This window comes from Equus przewalskii, chromosome 6 (assembly GCF_037783145.1).
Source record: "Equus przewalskii isolate Varuska chromosome 6, EquPr2, whole genome shotgun sequence".
NCBI lineage: Eukaryota > Metazoa > Chordata > Mammalia > Perissodactyla > Equidae > Equus > Equus przewalskii.
Genome location: NC_091836.1, coordinates 59,319,532 through 59,338,177, shown reverse-complemented (window position 1 = coordinate 59,338,177; position 18,646 = coordinate 59,319,532). Strand labels below are relative to the sequence as shown.

At 44.3% G+C, this 18,646-nt stretch overlaps 1 protein-coding gene across 6 annotated transcripts in view; it reads right to left on the bottom strand.

Annotated features, from left to right (window-relative positions):
• Nucleotides 1-18,646, bottom strand: part of ME3 (malic enzyme 3) — a 179,629-nt gene that overhangs the window by 88,129 nt on the left and 72,854 nt on the right. For 5 of the 6 annotated variants that reach the window (XM_008540396.2, XM_008540405.2, XM_070625619.1 and 2 more), the window contains 2 exons: nucleotides 6,184-6,317; nucleotides 3,128-3,277 (listed from right to left, as the gene is read on the bottom strand). In XM_008540396.2, coding sequence (XP_008538618.2) covers nucleotides 3,128-3,277; nucleotides 6,184-6,317 — 284 coding nt within the window. Of the gene's footprint in view, nucleotides 1-3,127; nucleotides 3,278-3,614; nucleotides 6,318-18,646 lie in introns of all 6 variants that reach the window. The other variant, XM_070625620.1, reaches the window with a different exon arrangement.

The window sequence follows — 18,646 nt, the reverse complement described above, 5'->3', positions numbered from 1 at the left end:
TGGTCTGTGTTCGGCTAGTAATGGCTTCAGTGAGCATTTAGGAAGCAGAGGCGTGTGCTCCAGGGGTCCCTCTGTATGTGTATGGGTGTATGTGGATGGAGGTGGCTGAAGATCAGAAGGTTCTAATATAAAAAAGGAGGCAAGGGCTCACCAGACATAGTGAGTGAGAAGCAGGAAACCCCTAGGAGGTGAGTCTGAGCTTTAACCACACCCTTTTATGGGGGTTGAGGTGACAGAGAAGAAGAGATGAGAAAGTAATACCCCTTTAAGCTTGTGAGGAACTTCACAATTGATACAGCACGTTCATACACATTTAATTCATCCAACCTTCACAATCACCCCACAAAGTGGACAGTCTCTGTGATCCGGCCTTGGGGATGGGGAGTAGCAGGGCTCCAAGGCCCCACGACTATTAGTCAGGGAGCTGACCCACTCTCTCCAGACTCCAGCCGCAGTGCTCTCTCCACCATGGTATAATGCCCTCCCGTGTGTGTGTCCCTCATGTGTGCAGACCGGTCATAGAAGGGAGTTCATGTGAAGGCAAAGATGCGAGTGTTTATTTATCTCTGAGGCGTCATGTTTACCAGGGCCACAAGAAACTGGACAGTGAACACAGGAAAAATACAGGGACTTGGCTCTGGGTCAGCTGCAATGTCACAGACAAGTCAGCCTTAGTTTTCATCTGGGTAAAGGAACAAGCACCTTGTGGGGTTGGTATAGGGCTCAGAGATAAAGGACACGAAGCACTTAGCCTCGGGCCCGTCATGAGCCCCGTAAGTATTCCATAAATGGTAGCTGTTAATATTCTGTGTACATGTTACTGGCCTGTGTGCAGAAACCCATGTGTCTGCAGATGGGAGGGACCACAGCCTGGCTCAGGGGCAAGGGCTGCTGACTTTGTCCAAACCCAAATACGTCTTCAGGGGTCTTCCACAGAGCCTCCGACTAGTGAAACCAAGTCCCACTTCCTGCCCTCGCTTTTCTAACTCATCACAGCCTCTAATTGCTCACATGTATCTGCTAGTGGATTTGCTAATTAAGCACAGATCATTTAAGGTCTGAATCAACATCAGAGTGTGGAGGCATTTCAGAGGACTAACTCAGTTGATTTACAGTTTAGACTCTTGGGTACAGTGACTGAGTCAGACAACAAGTCCTGGGGTGGTGGGTCAGGCTGGTCAGAGCACTTACTAGGGCTGGGCCCTTTATATGTGGAATCTCACAGAATTCTCACAATTCTCACGTGAATGGGCATTATTCCCATTTTACACATGAAAATACTGAGGAGGTGCTAAATTGATCGTCAAAAGTCATCAGGAAGTGGGATTCGAGGCCAGGTCTGCCTTGGCTTCGAAGTCTGTGCTCCTTCTACTACCCACAACTCAACCCTCATCACCCAAACAGGCTGGACCCCACACAGAGTCTGGAAAATGTTAAGTCTACAAGTGTGTGCACATTGCTTGGAGCCCAAGAAGACGAGGAGGGTAAAGACAGGGCTGGTCAAGAGGGAGGTGGCCTGGGGAACGGAGAGTATTCACTAACACTGACAGCCAGCCACACTGTTTTGGCTTCCTCCCCGCGCCCCCTCCCTGGTTGAGTTGTGTTCACGCCTCCTGCCTGACCTCACTTCCGGCTTGTTTTACCTCTTCTGAATCACAATCTAGTGACTTTCAGGGGGCATTCCTTCAAGGTATGCTAAGCCAGGATCCATGGCCCATGGAGGCATGTGCAGAGGGTGTGCCAGGAGAGAGGCAGGGAGGCAAAAAGGAGGTTCCACAGAGTCCAGAACCTTCTGCTGTGTCTCATCTGCCCAGGGGTGCTCCAGGTGCCCCAAAATACTCTGGCATCTCCCTCAAGGTTGTGAGGCAATGCAGAGCCCCAGGTGTATTGGAGGTGCAATGTTAGCATCAGCTGGACCTAATTAGCTTTGGTCTGGGGCCAGGCCCTTTCACAGAGAACTCCATTGTTCCCGGGGAACCTGGCAGGAATGTTAATCATTTCAGAAACTGAGAAGGGGCTGACACTCCCTCGTGGCCTTGGGGCTATCCTCCCTTCAGATGCTAATCCATAAAATCATTCGAAGCCAGGCCTCGGATGAAGCTCTGGGGTGGAGCCCAAACTCTCCTTTCTCTCAGGAGCAAGGCAGGTGTGGAATTAACACCTGGAAGGCAGCCAAACGGAAACCTGGAGCAACAGCTCAAAACGTCACACGTCAAATAACTTAATTGGGTAATCATCTGAAGAAGGGTTTGTACAAAACATACACAGGACGTCTGCAGCAAGAGTGTGAGGGATGAATCCAAGAAGACAGTTCAGTATGCCCATGCCTGCCTTGGCCCCACCCAGCCTCGGGCCCAAGACCCGGCGGGATCATTCCCTGCCAGGAGAGGCTCTGGAAGCCATACCTAGCAATCCCCACCTTAGACCCCTGGGCAATCCAACATTCCTGGAGCTACGAGGGCACCCTGCCCTGAATGTCCACCAAAGGTGCACAGTCCAAAACTACAGCAGGCAGTGTAGGGTCTTTCCATTTTTCCTTTTCTACTTTTTAAGAATATATATTCTGAACTCACCATGGAAAAAAACCAAGCTCTCTCTTTGGAAAACTGCCCCCAAATTCTTTGTCTCTGAAAGAAAAGGTAGTGCCAAATTTTTTGCCTAATAAAATGACATTTCAGTGGAATCTGAGTCAGGCCCAAACAAAAAAATACTGGTTCTTTGAGACAGCATAAGAATTCAGTCTTTAGTATCCAACACGCCATTATTCATAGGCCCAAACTGGCAGGAGGGCTGTCGGCCCTTTGGAGATGACCCGGAAAGCAGGGGGATGCGATAGGAAGACGAGAGAAAAACAATCTGAAATACCTCTCAGGCCAACTCTGAACATGTTGGGTATTTATTATTTGGAGGTGTAGAAGCTCCACTGTCCCCTTGCTAGATAGTCTCTCAGCTCATTTCTCTGCTTATGGGGTCATTCTCCTGAGCAAGTGCTTAAAATCAAACGTGTCATTGTTGGGCCGCTGGCCCAATAGGGAATAACCTCCAGAGTCCAAGTAAGCAAGCGGAAAGAACTGATTCCCCTCTGTGAGTCAGCCCCTCCTGAGCCCCCGCCCCCAGCACAGCTCACCGGGGCCTGCGGAAGGTCAGGCCATAGTGCTGACAGGCCAGCCCCACGGTGGGTGTGTACACGATGGGCATGAATTTCTCCACATCTGATGTCAGCACTCGGTAGAACAGCTTCTCATTCCGGTCTTGGAGTGTCATGAGAATGATGTACCTTGGAAAGGGAGACAAGAACCAAGCTGATCACATGAGCACCATACGTGGCAGCAGGGGAAACCCCTGATGTAAAGCCCAAGGGCTCCCATTCGCTACTTACAATGGCTCATTCACCAGCCCATCACCCATCCTCCCTAAGCATGGGTCTCGTCATCCACAAAATGTAGAGAATATTACCTGCCTTATGGTGCTTATTATTACACACGGTCTAGGTAAAATTCTAAATATTTTACATTAACTTAGTTAAAACTCCCAACGACTTGTGAGGTAGATGCTATAAATCTTGCTATTTTAGAGACAAGGAGACCAAAGCGTAGAGAAATGAAATAACTCACCCAAGGTCTCATGGTAGAGTAGGGATTTGAACTGAAGAAATTTGATTCCAGAATCTGTGCTCTCAACCAAGGTGCAAGATGGGTAGTTATGTTATTATCATATGGACATTAACGGATGACAACAGAATGATAACATTCTGGGGGTGGAGTAAGGTCAAGGAAAATACTGGGCACACCAGTGATGTATGAACTGGCCTTTCCCATCACACAAGGGTGGTTCCTGCCACAAGCTGAGCTCACAAAGGGCTGAATTCCAAGTGATCTCAGGAGGCAAATTCCAAAAAATCTCTCACCTGTTCCATGAAGTGTGAAATCACTAAACCAGGAAAAGAGCCTTTCATTCACACTCCTAAAAATGCAAAAACCTCTGGGAGAAAAAATCCAGTGGCTGAAATTCTCAATGAGGTGTTAGTGACTGCTGATACCACAACCTCTTTGGATAACAGTTTGGGAGAGAGAGTGGAGGCTCTTGAGGCCCTGGCACAGAACGGGGTGACAGAAATGCTCTGATAGGGGAATGATCCCCAGGCCTATGTAACCTTGGGGAGGTCTTTTGACCTCTTGGGGCCTCAGTCTCTTCTTCTCCACCAAAGGCACTGGTCCAGAACTAAAAATTATGTTTTAGAAGGTGCTAGAAAGGGAGGGTTTATGCTCAGAAGAGCCAGGATCTCAACTCATCACTACTATAAGGTCCCTTATCCAGTAACCATCTCGTCCCAATTCTGCACTCAGTGATGTCAAGCTGATAACTTAATCGGCCAAGAAGGGAATATTTACATCATGGAAATTGGGGAATGCTATAAACTGGGGCTTCTCCTGCCTCCCCTGAAGAACCAGTTATTAAACATTTACCAGCACACCACTGCCCTTAACCCAAAAGAAGTTGGGGAGCTTCCTCAGCATGTCCCCCAGCACCTGCTGAAATGAGGACTCCTAGGAATGAGTGGGTCAGAGCAGTCAGCAGAGTGTCAGGAGCAAGCACTCTAGAGCTCCCAGAAACAGGCACATCCCCTGCCTCCTGAGCCTAGCATTCTTCCCTGGCAAACGAGCAAGGCCCGTCTAGCCAGAAAGAACTGGAGTGGGGAGGATTTGGGACTTTACAACTTTTAGAGTTCAACATCCTCAGAAAAGAGAGTTTCGCTTTGGACTTTAACTCTTTGTAAATTGAACAAAAGAGTGAGGTTGAGGTTGTTCAAAATTAGAGCATGTCTCATGTTTTCAGTTGGACTAATTGTGTCCTTTCTGGTTTGCTCTTCAGGGTGACATCGCTCGACCCAGTCTGAATGGGATAAGTAAAAGGGACAGAATATCTGGCCTGGGTTGCAGTATGGCCTGGGAGTTACCGTGAGTAATGTCCACAGAGTTTAGCGCTTCAGGAGTAATGGAGAGTAGGCAGAGGCTTCCTTATCCACTACCACTCAGAAACCATGGATGCTATGGGGGGAACAGAGGAAGATGGGTGCAGGATGACCTTGACACGCTGCTGAACTCTGCCCCTAGGGGGACAGCCACACCCTCAAGGACCCAAAGTCTTGGCCATTAAGTTCTATAGATATGTAGGGGGAACCCTTATCTCCTCCATACATTTCTGTTGGATCCCATAGCAAGGAGATATACTTATTTAACAAGCTCTTATATAGTGCCTACTATGTGCCAGGCACTGTTTAAAGCATGTCACAAATACTAATGCATTTAACCCTCATCATAACCTTAGGAGTTAGGTACCATTGACATACTCATTGTACAGATGAGGAATGACCCAGAGAAGCGAAGTAACTTTTGCTATTAAGTGGTAGAATGAGCATTTGAACTCAGTGTAGTACTAGAGTCTAGTCTTGTACCCCTAAGTTCCAATGCCTCTTAGCTGTGGCATAGCAGAGAGGTTAAAAGCACACCCTCTGGAGCTAGCTACCTGTGTTCAAATCCTGGCTGTGCCATTTCACAGCCATGTGATATGGGAGGTCACTACCTTCTTTAGTAAAACTGAGCAAGCTGACCCTGTGATCCCCCACTTGGTTCTTCAGTCTATATCCCCATTGGGGACAACCCAGAGGAGTGGCAAGGTTATTAACTGCTCCCCATAAACCTCCAACATATTATATCCTAAGTCCTTCCCAAGGTGTCCCTGTCCACTTCCCTCTTCTCCACCACATTCCTCTTATTTCAGGAACCTGGGCCGTGCACCACTTCCTTAACACACACACCTGTCCCTACATCTTTCTCCACTTCTTCCCGCTGAGTGACACCTTCCGTGAACCCCACTGTTGTCTGCTGGAGCTCTATCAGAGCTTCCTGGGCTGACTCAAATCCCACCACTTCCCAGAGGCCCAAGCAGATTCCACTGGTTGGAATTCAGTGCCCCTTCCCAGTCTCCCAGGACATGTCAACTGCCTCGGTCATAACAAGCCCTGTCCCTCACGGACACCATCAGCCTGTGGAAGGGTTGGGGTCTCTCAGGGCTCTCAGACTTTCCTAGCTGGAAAGAATCCCAAAAAAGCCTCGGTAGACCACAGGAAACAGCCAGCTCAGCCCAGGGCTTGGGTAGAGAGAGCAGACTTTAGGCACTGACTTGTCCAGGTCACTCTGCTGCCGCTCGTAGTATCTCATGATCCGGAGAAGCTGGACGTCCTGGCTCAGGAAGCAGGGGGGGATTAGGCCATGGATTCCAAGCTGCAGCCTTTCTTCAAGAGTAAAGGCCATCCCCTGGGGAGAACAAGGAAGAAACACACACATAAATGGATATGCAGGAAACCAAGGAGCAGAAGAGGTTCCATGCACAGACAGGCAAAAGTCACTAGGACTTAACAGAAAGGGCCCTGGACTCAAATCCCAACTCTGCCATTTAAGCAGATGAGCAATTGTATGACAGTGACTTTGACTCTTCTGAGCTCCAGCTTCCATCTGGAAAAATGGGACAATATCTACATCATTAGGGTTTTTTGGGTTTTTGTTTTTGAAAATGCAGTTAATTTTTTAGAACAATTTTAGATTTACAGAAAAATTAAGACGATAGTAGAGAATTCCCATATACCTCCTCATCCAGTTTCCCCTATTATTAATATCTTAGATCAGTATGGGACATTTATAGTGATACATCATTATGAAGTAAAGTCTCTGGTCTATTCAGATTTCCTTAGATTTTACCTATCGTCCCGTTTTTGGTTCTAAGATCCCATCCAGGACCCCACGTTACATTTAGTCATCATGTCTCCTTAGGCTCCTCTTGGCTTTGACAGTTTCTCAGATTTTCCTGGTTTTTGATGACTTTGAGAGTTGTGAGACGTACTGGTCAGGTATTTTGTACAATACCCCTCTACTGGAATTCGTCTGATGTTTCTCTCATGACTAGACTGGGGTTACGGGTTTTGAGGAGGAAGACCACAGAGGTAAAGTGTGATTTTCATCACATCAGACAAAGTACATATTGTCAACATAGTTTATCACTGTTAATATTGACCTTGATCACCCGGCTGAAGTAATGCTTGTCAAGTTTCTCCACTTACTCCTTTTTTGGAATTCTTCTGCATGGGAGATTTGTCTCATTTCCTCCATTTATTTATTTATTCAATAATTTAATTATATTAGAATGGACTCATGGGTATTTATTTTATATTTGGGGTTATAATCCAATACTGTTTTATTTATTTTCTCACTCAAATTGTTCCAGTTTTGGCCATTGGGAACTCTTTCAGTTGGTTCCTCTGTCCGTTTGGCATAGTCCCATAATTTTCTTTTCTTTTCTTTCTTTTTTTTTTTACTTTTTGGCACTACAAGATGCCCCTGGCTTATCTTGTACATTGCCTGCCTCAGTCCTAGAATCAGCCATTTTTTAAAGGAGGCCTGATTCCTTTTTTGGAGCATGGTATTAGAAACCAAGATGTGGGCTGTACTCATTACTTGTGCTCCTTATAACTGGAGTTTCATTGTTTCTAGTCTCTCTCAGCTGACAAAGCAAGGAAATGAATCTACAGTAAGCTAAAGATAATTTCATATTAACATCTCTAACTCTAATCCATTACCACATGAATCATTCTAGCCTCATCACCTTGCTGATCTGTAAATTCTCACTCCACCATCTGCCATCCATTTACTTAATTCCTCAATTCCAGTAAACACATGCAGCAGTGCCAAAATTGTTAGCCTGCATTACAATGGGAAACAACTTTATTAACTAGAGTTCAGCACTTAACGTGCAGTTCTTTTTGCCTTTAGTCTTACAAACTCCACTCATTTCTTTTTGTTTTTTTGGAGAAAGATTAGCCCTGAGCTAACATCTGCTGCCAATTGTCCTCTTTTTGCTGAGGAAGACTGACCCTAAGCTAATATTGTGCCCATCTTCCTCTGCCTTATATGTGGGATGTCTGCCATAGCATGGCTTGCCAAGCGGTGCCATGTCTGCATCTGGGATCCAAACCGGCGAACCCCAGGCCGCCCAAGCGGAATGTGCAAACTTAACCACTGCACCACCGGGCTGGCCCTCCAGTCATTTCTGAAGTTATTTAGGTCAGCACTTTTCCTTCCACCTCCTTCACTGAGGTTGTATCATACATTAATAAAACAGTTAGATTCACAGCCTGCATTCCTTTCTGGGATCAACCAAACTATTACAGGATTTTTTAAAAATCTGGATACAATAAGGTCTGTTCTTTGTACTATAAAGTTCTGTGAGTTTTGGCAAATGCATAACGTCATGTATCCATCATTACAGTATACAAAATAGTTTCACTGCTCTAAAATTCCATTGTGCTTTACCTATTCATCCCCCCTTCCTTTCCCTGAACCTCTGGTAACTACTGATTTTTTTTACTGTCTCTACAGTTTTGCCTTTTCCAGAATGTCATACAATTGGAATCATACAGTATGCAGCCTTTTCAGACTGGCTTCTTTCACTTAGTGATAAGCACTTAAGGTTCATCCATGTATTTTTGTGGCTTGTTAACTCATTTCTTTTTATCATCAAATGACATTCCACGTCTGGTTGTACCATAGTTTGTTTCTCCATTTATCTATCAAAGGACATCTTGATTGCTTCCAGGTTTGGGTGAATACAAATAAAGTTGCTATAAATATTCCTAAGTAGGTTTTTGTGTGGACATAAATTTTCAAATCAGTTGAATAAATACATAGGAATGCAATTGCTGAATCATATGGTAAGATTATGTTTAGCTTTTTAAGAAACTGCCAAAGTGTTTTCTAAGGTGGGTGTACTATTTTGCATTCTCACAAGCAGCAAATGAGTTTCTGTTGCTCCACATCCTCTCTAGCTATTGGTATTCTCTGGTGTCTAAATTTTAGTCATTGTAATAGATATGTAGTAGTTTATTATTATTGTTTTAATTTGCAACTCCCTATTGATATCCAACGTGATATTGAACATTTTTTCATATGCTTATTTTCCATCTGTATATCTTCTTTGGTGAGGTATCTGTGCAGATATTTTGTCCATTTTTTCATTTTCTTATTCTTCAGTTTTAAGAGTTCTTTGATCTACAGTTTCAATCCAATCCCTATCAAAATCCGAATGGCCTCTTTTGCAGAAATAGAAAAGCCAAACCTCAAATTCATATGGAATAGCAGGGGGCCCTGAACAACTAAAACTATTTTTAAAAAGAAGATTTTGAAACTGAATTACAAAGCTACAGTAATCAAAACAATGTGGTACTGGCATAAAGAGAGACATATAGATCAACAGAATAGAATCAAGACTTCAGAAATAAACCCATACATCTATGGCAAACTGACTTTTGACAAGGATGCTAAGTTCATTCAACGGGGAAAGAATAGCTTCTTCAAAAGATAGTATTGGAACTACTGGATTTCCACAGGCAAAAGAATGAAGCTGGACCCCTACCTCACATCAAATACAAAAATTAACTCAAAATGAATCAATAATCTAAATATAAGAGCTAAAATCATAAAATTCTTAGAAGAAAATATAGCGGTAAATCTTCATGATCTTGGATTTGGCAATGGATTCTTAGATATGACACCAAAAGCACCAGCAACAAAGGAAAAATGAGATAAATCAACTTCACCTAAAACCTTTTGTGCATAAAAGGACACTATCAAGAAAGTGAAAAGACAAACCACAGAATGGGAGAAAATATTTGGAAATCATATATCTGATAAGGGTTTAATGTCCAGAATCTATAAATAACTGTTACAATACAACAACAGAAAGAAAAACAACCCAGTTGAAAAATGGGCAAATGACTTGAATAGACATTTCTCCAAAGAAGATATGCAAATAGCACATGAAAAACTGGTAAACTGATGCAGCCATTATGGAAAACAGTATGGAGACTCCTCAAAAAATTAAGACTAGAACTACCATATGATCTAGATATTCTACTGCTTGGTATTTACCCAAAAACATGGAAACACTAATTCGAAAAGGTATATGCACCCCTATGCTCACTGCAGCATTATTCACAATAGCTAAGACTTGAAACAACCTAAGTATCCATCAACATGAATGAATGAAGAAGATGTGGTATACATATATAAAATGGAATACTGCTGATCATAAAAAAAGATGAAATCTTGCGATTTGCAACAACATGGAAGGACCTTGAGGGCTTATGCTAAGCAAAGTAAGTTAGATGGAGAAAGCCAAATACGATATAATTTCACTCATGTGTGGAACATAAAAAAACAACAACAAGAAACAAACAAGATATAGAGAATAGACTGGTGATTGCCAGAGAGGGAGGGGGAAAGGGAGAGGGTGAAAGAGGTAAAAGGGCATGTGTGTATGGTGACAGAAGGTTAATTAGACTTTGGGTGGTGAACATGACGTAGTCCACACAGAAATCAAACTATAATGATGTACATCTGAAATTTATATAATGTTATAAACAAATGTTACCTCAATAAAAAAATAAAATAAAAAATTTTAGAAAAGAAGATATACAAATGGCCAATAGCATATGAAAAAATGCTCAGCATCATTAGTCACTAGGGAAATGCAAATTGAAATTATGAGATACCATTTCACACCCACTAGGAAGGCTGTAAGAACAACAACAAGAACAAAACAGTAAATTAAAAAAACAGCAAATAACAAGTGTTGTTGACGACGTAGAGAAATTGAAACCCTTGTTCACGGCTGGTAGGAGTGTAAAGTGTTGCAGCCTCTACGGAAAGAGTTTAGTGGATCCTCAAAAAGCTAAACACAGAATTCCCATATGACCCAAGCAATTCCACTCCTAGGTATACACCCAAAGGAAGTGAAAGCAAGGGCTGGAACAGATACTTGAACACCAGTTTTCATTGCAGCATTATTCACAACAGCCAAATAGTGGAATCAACCCAGGGGTCCACCAACTTATGAGTGGATGAACAAAATATATATATGTACAAGGAAAATTTATTCAAGCATAAAAAAATAAAGTTCTTATACATGCTACTACATGGATTAACCTCGAAGACATTAGGCTAAATGAAATAAGCTAGACACGAAAGGCCAAATGTATGATTCCACTTACAGGAAATATCTAGGATAGGCAAATTCATACAGACAGAAAGTAGATTAGAAATCACTAAGGGCTGAGGGGAGAGTGAGTTTGTGAATTATTAATGGTTACAGAGAGGGGTGATGAACAAGTTTTGGAAATAGACAGTGGTGATGGTTGCACAGCATTGCAAATGTACTTAATGCCACTTAATTGTACACCTAAAAATGGTTAAAATGGGACCGGCCCCGTGGCGGAGTGGTTAAGTTCGCACACTCCACTTCAGAGGCCCAGGGTTTCGCCGGTTTGGATCCTGGGCGCAGACATGGCACCGCTCGTCAGGCCATGCTGAGGCAGTGCCCGACACAGCACAGCCAGAGGCACTCACAACTAGAATCTACAACTATGTACTGGGGGGCTTTGGGGAGAAGAAGAAGAAGAAGAAAAAAAGAAGATTGGAAACAATTGTTACCTCAGGTGCCAATCTTTAAAAAAAAAAATGGTTAAAATGGCAAAACTTAAAAAAATAATGTATTATACCCCAAACCACTGACTTGTACACTTTAAGTGGGTGAATTGTACAGTATGTGAATTATAACTCAATAATGTTGTTTTAAAAAAATTCTTCACGTATTTTGGATACAAGTCCCATATCAGACATGTGTTTTGTAAATATTTCTCTGAGTTATGTGGCTTGTCTTTTCATTCTCTTATCAGTGCCTCACAGAACAGTGTTTGGACACTGGCAGGGGGAGATGGGGAATAAGTAGGACGTCATGGAATTTGCTCCCTGGCCTGGTTAAGCCCTGTGGGGACAAGGTCTGCTGGCAGAAGTTGCAGGAACTGTTCTCACAAGTGACACTGTGAGACAGGGGGACCACGCAGCTGCCCTGCCTTTATCCCAAAATGGTGGAAAAGAAAGACCTTTTCTGTGTAGAACTCAGGGGGCTCTGCTGAAGGGAATGCTGCTCCGGCTCTGTTTAGCAGCTCCGGAGATGCCTTCCTCAGCTCTCTTGGCTTTCTCATGGAAGGCCCTGGCAACAGTGACAGTGGCGAGCCCTGAGTGGCTCCATGAGCGGTGGACACCAACAAGGAAGGGACCAGACTCCCCATGGGGGGGACTGTGTAGGGGCTCAGAACAGTTTCTACTTAACTAATTATCAATATGCTAATACGATCCCCACCGTATTCAAGGCTGATGACACCTGGGGCAACCCCGGGTAAGCCCTCCGTTCCTAAGGAGCCTCAGGTAACACGAGGTTCCTCCTGGAAGTGAAGAAGGCTGTGTGGGTGACAAGTGACACCTAAATTATGCTGATGGCAGTCTAGCGTCCCCCAGACTCCCCTGAGGAAGGGAAGCTTGAAAAGGCAGGGAGTATCAGAGCTCTCTCATTCCTCCACCAGCTGAAAAATATCTCATCCACAATTATTACAAGCTCTTTTACAGGGAGTTAAGTAACAACAAGGAAATTCAAGTCCACCTATTGATCAAATCCACCTTAGAGTTGTCGCTATCCTCAGCTGTAAGGAACAGAGTCTAATGAATATCCAGTCTTAGTTTTCTTACAACCACGTTGTGAGGAGGTTTTACAGCCTCCGCTTTACAGATGAGAAGCCTAAGCAAGAAAGGTTATACAATGCTCCTGAAGTTCCATAGCTATTACTCCATATTTTATTGCTTCTTAAACCAGGATGCATCTTCTAATCAATAAGTCCATTTAGTGTGATAATTTTTTCCTGAAGATTTCTTTGGCTAGAGGTAAGTGACAGAAGATTTGATCATAGGCTGCATAGGTCCTGCCAGGACCCTGGTTAGATGGACCTCAGAAAATGTGAGTTGGGGTCGGGGGTGGTGAGGGAGGAGTGGAAAAAAGAGAAAGAGAGAAAAAAGTGAATAAAAGGTAGACTCCTTGGCTATTCCCAATGTCCTCTTTGTTTTTGTTTTATAATTTAGGGATCTCTAAAACTACGAATACTGGGCTCCTCTTACGTTTTTATAAACTAATAATGATGACTCAACTTAAGAAAATCCTGAAGCATTATTCCTCCTCTCAGAAGAAAGATCTAGCCTAAGATAGGCTTGACTGTTTGAAGTATGACTCACGGAGACTTCTCAAAGTACTCTCCACACACAAAAGTCCAAACTTTTTCTTCATGAAAGCCCAAAGTCACTAGTCCATAAATCCCCTGTGCTGGCCACCAGCTTTGCAAGCATGGTGCAACACTGAGGTCAGGTCCCTGATCCTTTTGCAGGAAACCACCTTGCCTTGGAGACTGGCCACTTTCACCAAACACCATTAGGCAGGTGACTGTTGACTAGCTTGGTAAAGACTGTGATCGTCTTTCCTTGGCCCCAGGATCCCAGCGAGGCTCAGGCATTTAATTATGACATCATCTTTGTTAATGACTACTGTGGCTTTTAATAACAGTCCACTTCTCTCTACAAGGCTAAGTGTTTCTCTTGGTTGACTGCCACCAACTTCCTTTGTATTTCAGGAAATAGTAGGACTACTTAGCAACTGGTAATTTCAGGGATTTAAAAAAACTACTTCTAGAAGCTTATTTTCATCTTGAAACTAATGTTAAGGCAACGTCAGATTTACAAGTGGGCAGAGCATAAAATGCAGGTACTTTGGCTGCACCATGGCCTCTAAAATAGAATAGGCAGGAGACAATTCACTAGGGTGTAGGGGGAAAGTATTAGAACTTATATTTCTCTACAAAAGAAATATAAGTGCTAATTGGCACTCATACTCTTGGTCTGTATGTCAAAAAGTCACAATTCCCATGAGATACACCAGGAGTCTTAAGGCAAGAGTAGGGTTTGTACAACATGGAGGAGTTGACAGTGGGGCCATTATTCATTCTTACCACATTGAGAAATTAGTTTCTGCATGCCTAGTTAAATAGGGTTATAGATATTATCTAGTCTTAAGGACGCCCTCAAAACAGGACAAGCGGCTTTTGAAAAATGGCTGACTTTCTTAGTTATATTTCAACTTCATACCCTTGTGGTATTCAGCCAGGACACATCAACAAAGACCTACCAATTGTTACTCTTTTGAAACATTTCAATTGTTACAGAACCACCGCTCTGACCACTCCCTCCAGCCAAGTATACCTTCGAACGTCCTCTGGCTTCTCCCAGGGAACCTTTGGATTTTCCCAAGATCCAACAACCAATGGGTTCATATCTGGCCCAGCCACTGAACTTGACCTGTGAGCTCAACATTGCCCAAGTTTCCTGGACAAAACTTACTGACATCAGAGAGAAGGTATCTGAATACAACCCACCACCAAATGGCAGGGCTCAGAGACAGCAAGCCCATCAGGTTGTGCCCCCGTCCTAGCTTCCCACGGTTCAGAGACTCAGGCCTCAGGTCCTAGGGCCCTGTTCCTAGGACTAAGCTTTTCTGAGGGGAGGTCTCCCAGTCCTGCTTGGCGATCCGACTAGTGCTCTGGATCCAGAGCCCTGCTGTACACTTGACAATCTTTTCTTGTTCATTCCACAAGCACTTAGGAGTTCCTACTTTGTGCCAGGCCAACATGTTAGGCCCTAGGGAGTCCTAAAAGGAATAGGTGCTGGTCACTGCCCTCATGAGTCTACTAGAGGAGACACGTGGATTAACATATAATGGAGATCCTGGGCTTCTGCTTTGAGCAAGCCACCTCTCCAACCTATAAAAACTGAGTGCTGCCCGTTTCACATGTTGTGGGACTAAATGAAATAATGCACCTGATATGCTCAGTACAGGGACTTGCATATAGGAAGTGCTCAATGAACCTCAGCTGATCTCCATATTATTGTTACTATTTTGTTCACGGGGCAGGGTGGCCGGAGAGAGCTCATTAGCTGATGATGGAGCTAAGCCTTGAAGGGGAGTCAGGAGCTAGTCTGGCAGAAGGGGGCTGCAGGAACAGGAGCTGAAGCGACGTCACCACAACAGTGTAACTGCTCATCCGTGGCTGTGCAGGGCTCCTGAATGAACAGCCCTGTGCGTTCTCCCCACACCCCAACAGGCACACTCATTCTGGCTGCCCTGCTTTGATCACACCAATATCCCAGCCCATCACGCTCTGACTGCTTCCCTCCTCCATCTTCCAATCCACAGTCAAGGCCCCCTCCTCCAGGAGGCCTTCCCTGACACCCCATTTCACATAGTTTTCTCCTTCTCTCAGAGTCAGTGTCAAACAGTTTAGTACTTGAAATGTGTTTTCTCTTTGATTTATTGAGCATTAATTAATAGATAATAAAGTCGGGGTAGTGGGAAGCAGACACGTCGAAGCAGCTAACACAGGATTGTAGCACAATAACATTACCATCAATAACAACAGCAACCATTACCTTTTATTGAGCACCCATTGGGCTGAGTCAGACACTTCATACTTGCCATCTCTAATCCTCACAGCAACAGCGGGTAATAATCTTGTGATTATCATCCCCATTTTGTGCACTAGGAAAGTATGGGTAAGAGAGGTAAGTAACTTGCCAGAGGTCACACAGCAAGTTGGTGGAAGAACCAGGAGTAGAACCCAGGTCCACACGCTTCCAAAGTTCACCGTCTTTCCTCTGAGCTAATCTACTGGTCCTGAGAGTTAGCAGATTAAACAGGTTGTTGACTGAGTTGGCTTTTATTTGATTAGAGAAGAAATTATTCTGCTTTTCCAAATGGAGCCAGGTACCTTCACAGTTCAGCTACTGCTGGGTGCTCCTTATGTTAGCACCAGGCCAGTCAGCCCATCTGCAAACAGGCGTCCTTGGACATCTGCGATTACGTGCTTGGCCCATGACACACACGTAGCCATGTTTCCTCTGACCAGCATCATTACTGGAAAGGAGGATTAGCAGACACACGTGTAACAGTATAGGTTTTCGTTTCCACCATCATCACTTCATGCTCTGAGCTGAAAGCTTATGCTACGACCAGCTTCCTCCATCAATCAACTGCTACAGCAGAGTTGCCATAGCTGAGCCAGAGCTGTGGGCCGTCAGCCCTGAAACTGTACAATTAGAGCTGATTAGCTGTTAGGGAACCAGAAGGCATTTCCTCCTCCTCTTGCACAGTACTTCGGGACTCTGTTTGGGATTTTTATGAGTCAGGGTGATGTGGACTCTGGCTGGAGACAGGAAGTGGGATTACTGAGGCTGTTGTTCTCTCCCTGAACCGTGGGTTTATGAGGGCCCCTGAGTACACTCCCGGGATGGATATATGGGGGGCTCAGAAACGCCAGCATCGGGAAGTCTTAGCAGACACAGACCTGAGAATGGCCTTCCTCCCAGACTTACTTCTGTGATCAGGTGCAAAACTACAGATGGAGAAACACATCTAAATTCCCAAAAGGGAAATGGAGGATACACTGCTCATTACCGCCCAGAACCAACCCTAAACCAGCTTTGAGTTCAAAGACTGAACTTTGGTGCGGGCTGCAAATGTTTGGAAGCTGCCTGTGGTCTTTCCATCTATGACGCACACAGAACTTCTTGTTCTAGTGGGAGATAACAATCCAATTTTCCTTCCATGAGATAACAACCAGGACACGGAGGAGCCAGTAGGGGGAATGGGAAGGGAACTGGAAGACAAAAGTTCTACCATCAGTTCTTCCCTGTTCAGGCTGTGTGATTCTGGGAAGTTACTTCACCTCTCTGACTCTACTGCCTTCACTAGGTGGTTGTGTTAATCAAATGAGAACGTGGATGTTGAGATCTCTTCATAAATTCAAAGATATGATAGAAAAGTTTAAAGGCTGTGACTATTGCCATTTCAACCCCTCGAGGTTCAGAACTAGAAGAAACTGCACTTTATGGTATTTAATTCCTTCTTGTCTCTTTTCCCTTCAAGATAATAAGTTTCTTGAGGGCAGGGACTATGTCTAAATGATCTCTGTGCCCCTTTTGCCTAGCACAACTTGTATATTGTTACTGCTTTATTGTTTCTAAAATGGTCTCAGAGGGATTATGTCTTTTGATCCTAGACAGGGCAGGTGTTATTATCCCCACTTACAGAAGAGGAAATTGAGGCTCAGATGGGTCAATGACACACTGAGGGCATGCAGCTGGTACATGCTATTCAAAAGCATGTGAGAATACCGCTATTTCAAATGTTTTGCTATTGGAAGACTAGTTGATGCAAACTTGTTGGATAAGGACCAACATGGAAAAGAAATGCAAGAATCTGCTCCTGAAATACTTGGCGACTCTAAGAGTTTGTCCTCACCAATCAGGGGAACAGAGGTGGATAGCTGGAAGGCTTATGAATCACTCTCTTGGCAAAATTCCCCATGGCAGTTTGAATGCTTCATGACCCTCTATTCCCAAGAGACTATTATTTAAGATTTAAATAATATTGTTCTTGGCACCCTCATGGCCCTCTAAGTCAGCTGAACCTCAACAGGGGAACGGGAGATGAAGGTGATGGGCAGGGGAGTGGCTGAGGACAAGGGAGTACCATTTCCTTCCTGCAACAACACAACAGCTCTTTCACGGGCCCAGCCTGGGAGGATTGGGTCAAAAAGTGAACTGTGACCAAGAAGAATAAAATAAACAGACACATTAGGGAGGGTCTCTGAATAGGCGTTGTACATGCAAAGCCTGGAGCATGTGGACGAGCGGGCGGGGATGCCAGAACTGGATGTGAGACCCACCAAGGACAAGTTCATCCAAGAGGGCAATTGTCAGGACAGGGCAGATCGCTGTTAACCTGCTGTAGCCCCAATGTTAACTAAATCCTCCTTCTCCTGGGCTTTGACCTCAACTCTGCCACCCATCAGGTGAACCAGGAGGGAGGTCATTTTGCCCGGGAGACAGATGACTGATGTGGCACACAGGAGATCAGAGTACAGTCTCCTTCTCTGTTGTGACTTCTGGAGGAAGAAGTTCCAGGTCCAGAGTCATCTGGACGAATTTTATAGCAACTGCTTATATTTAACTGCCTCTTTAGGTTTTACAAAGCAGTTTTATTTCCTCTGTTCACGGCCCTAGCAAGTAATAGCAATGGGATTTGAATTCCATTTCAAGTTGTTGGTTCATTAATTAACTTACATAATCATTCATTTAACAAGTATGTTTTGGCACTGGACACACATATGAGGGACCAAATATATATATGGCCCCTGCCTCCATGGAGTTTCAGTCTGGTGATCTTTTCATTCAAACTAGTGTCCTTTACACCCATGTATATTTTGGAGTTAATTTGAAATTATGCAGGCTAGTTAAGTGCCTGGCAACCTGGAGTGCTCAGCAAAACAGCACTAGCGGTCTTTTTGCTGGAGCTCAGGCGTTCGGTGCAGATTTACCCGTGAAAGGCCATGAAGGAGGGAGATCAGGCTTTGAAGTTGCTGGTCTTGGATTCAAATATGGCTCTGTCCCCACCAGCTGTGTGATCATGGACAACTTTCTTAACCTCTGTGATCCTCAATTTCCTCATCTATGGAATAAAGATAGTAATACTCATTTCAAAAGATTGCTGTGAGAACTAACTGACACCCCCTTTGTGGTCTGCCTAGCTAGCGGCTGGCACATCTGAGGGCGTCAGGAAACACAGCTGTGACTGGGTCCTCATCAGATGCTGACTACAGTGG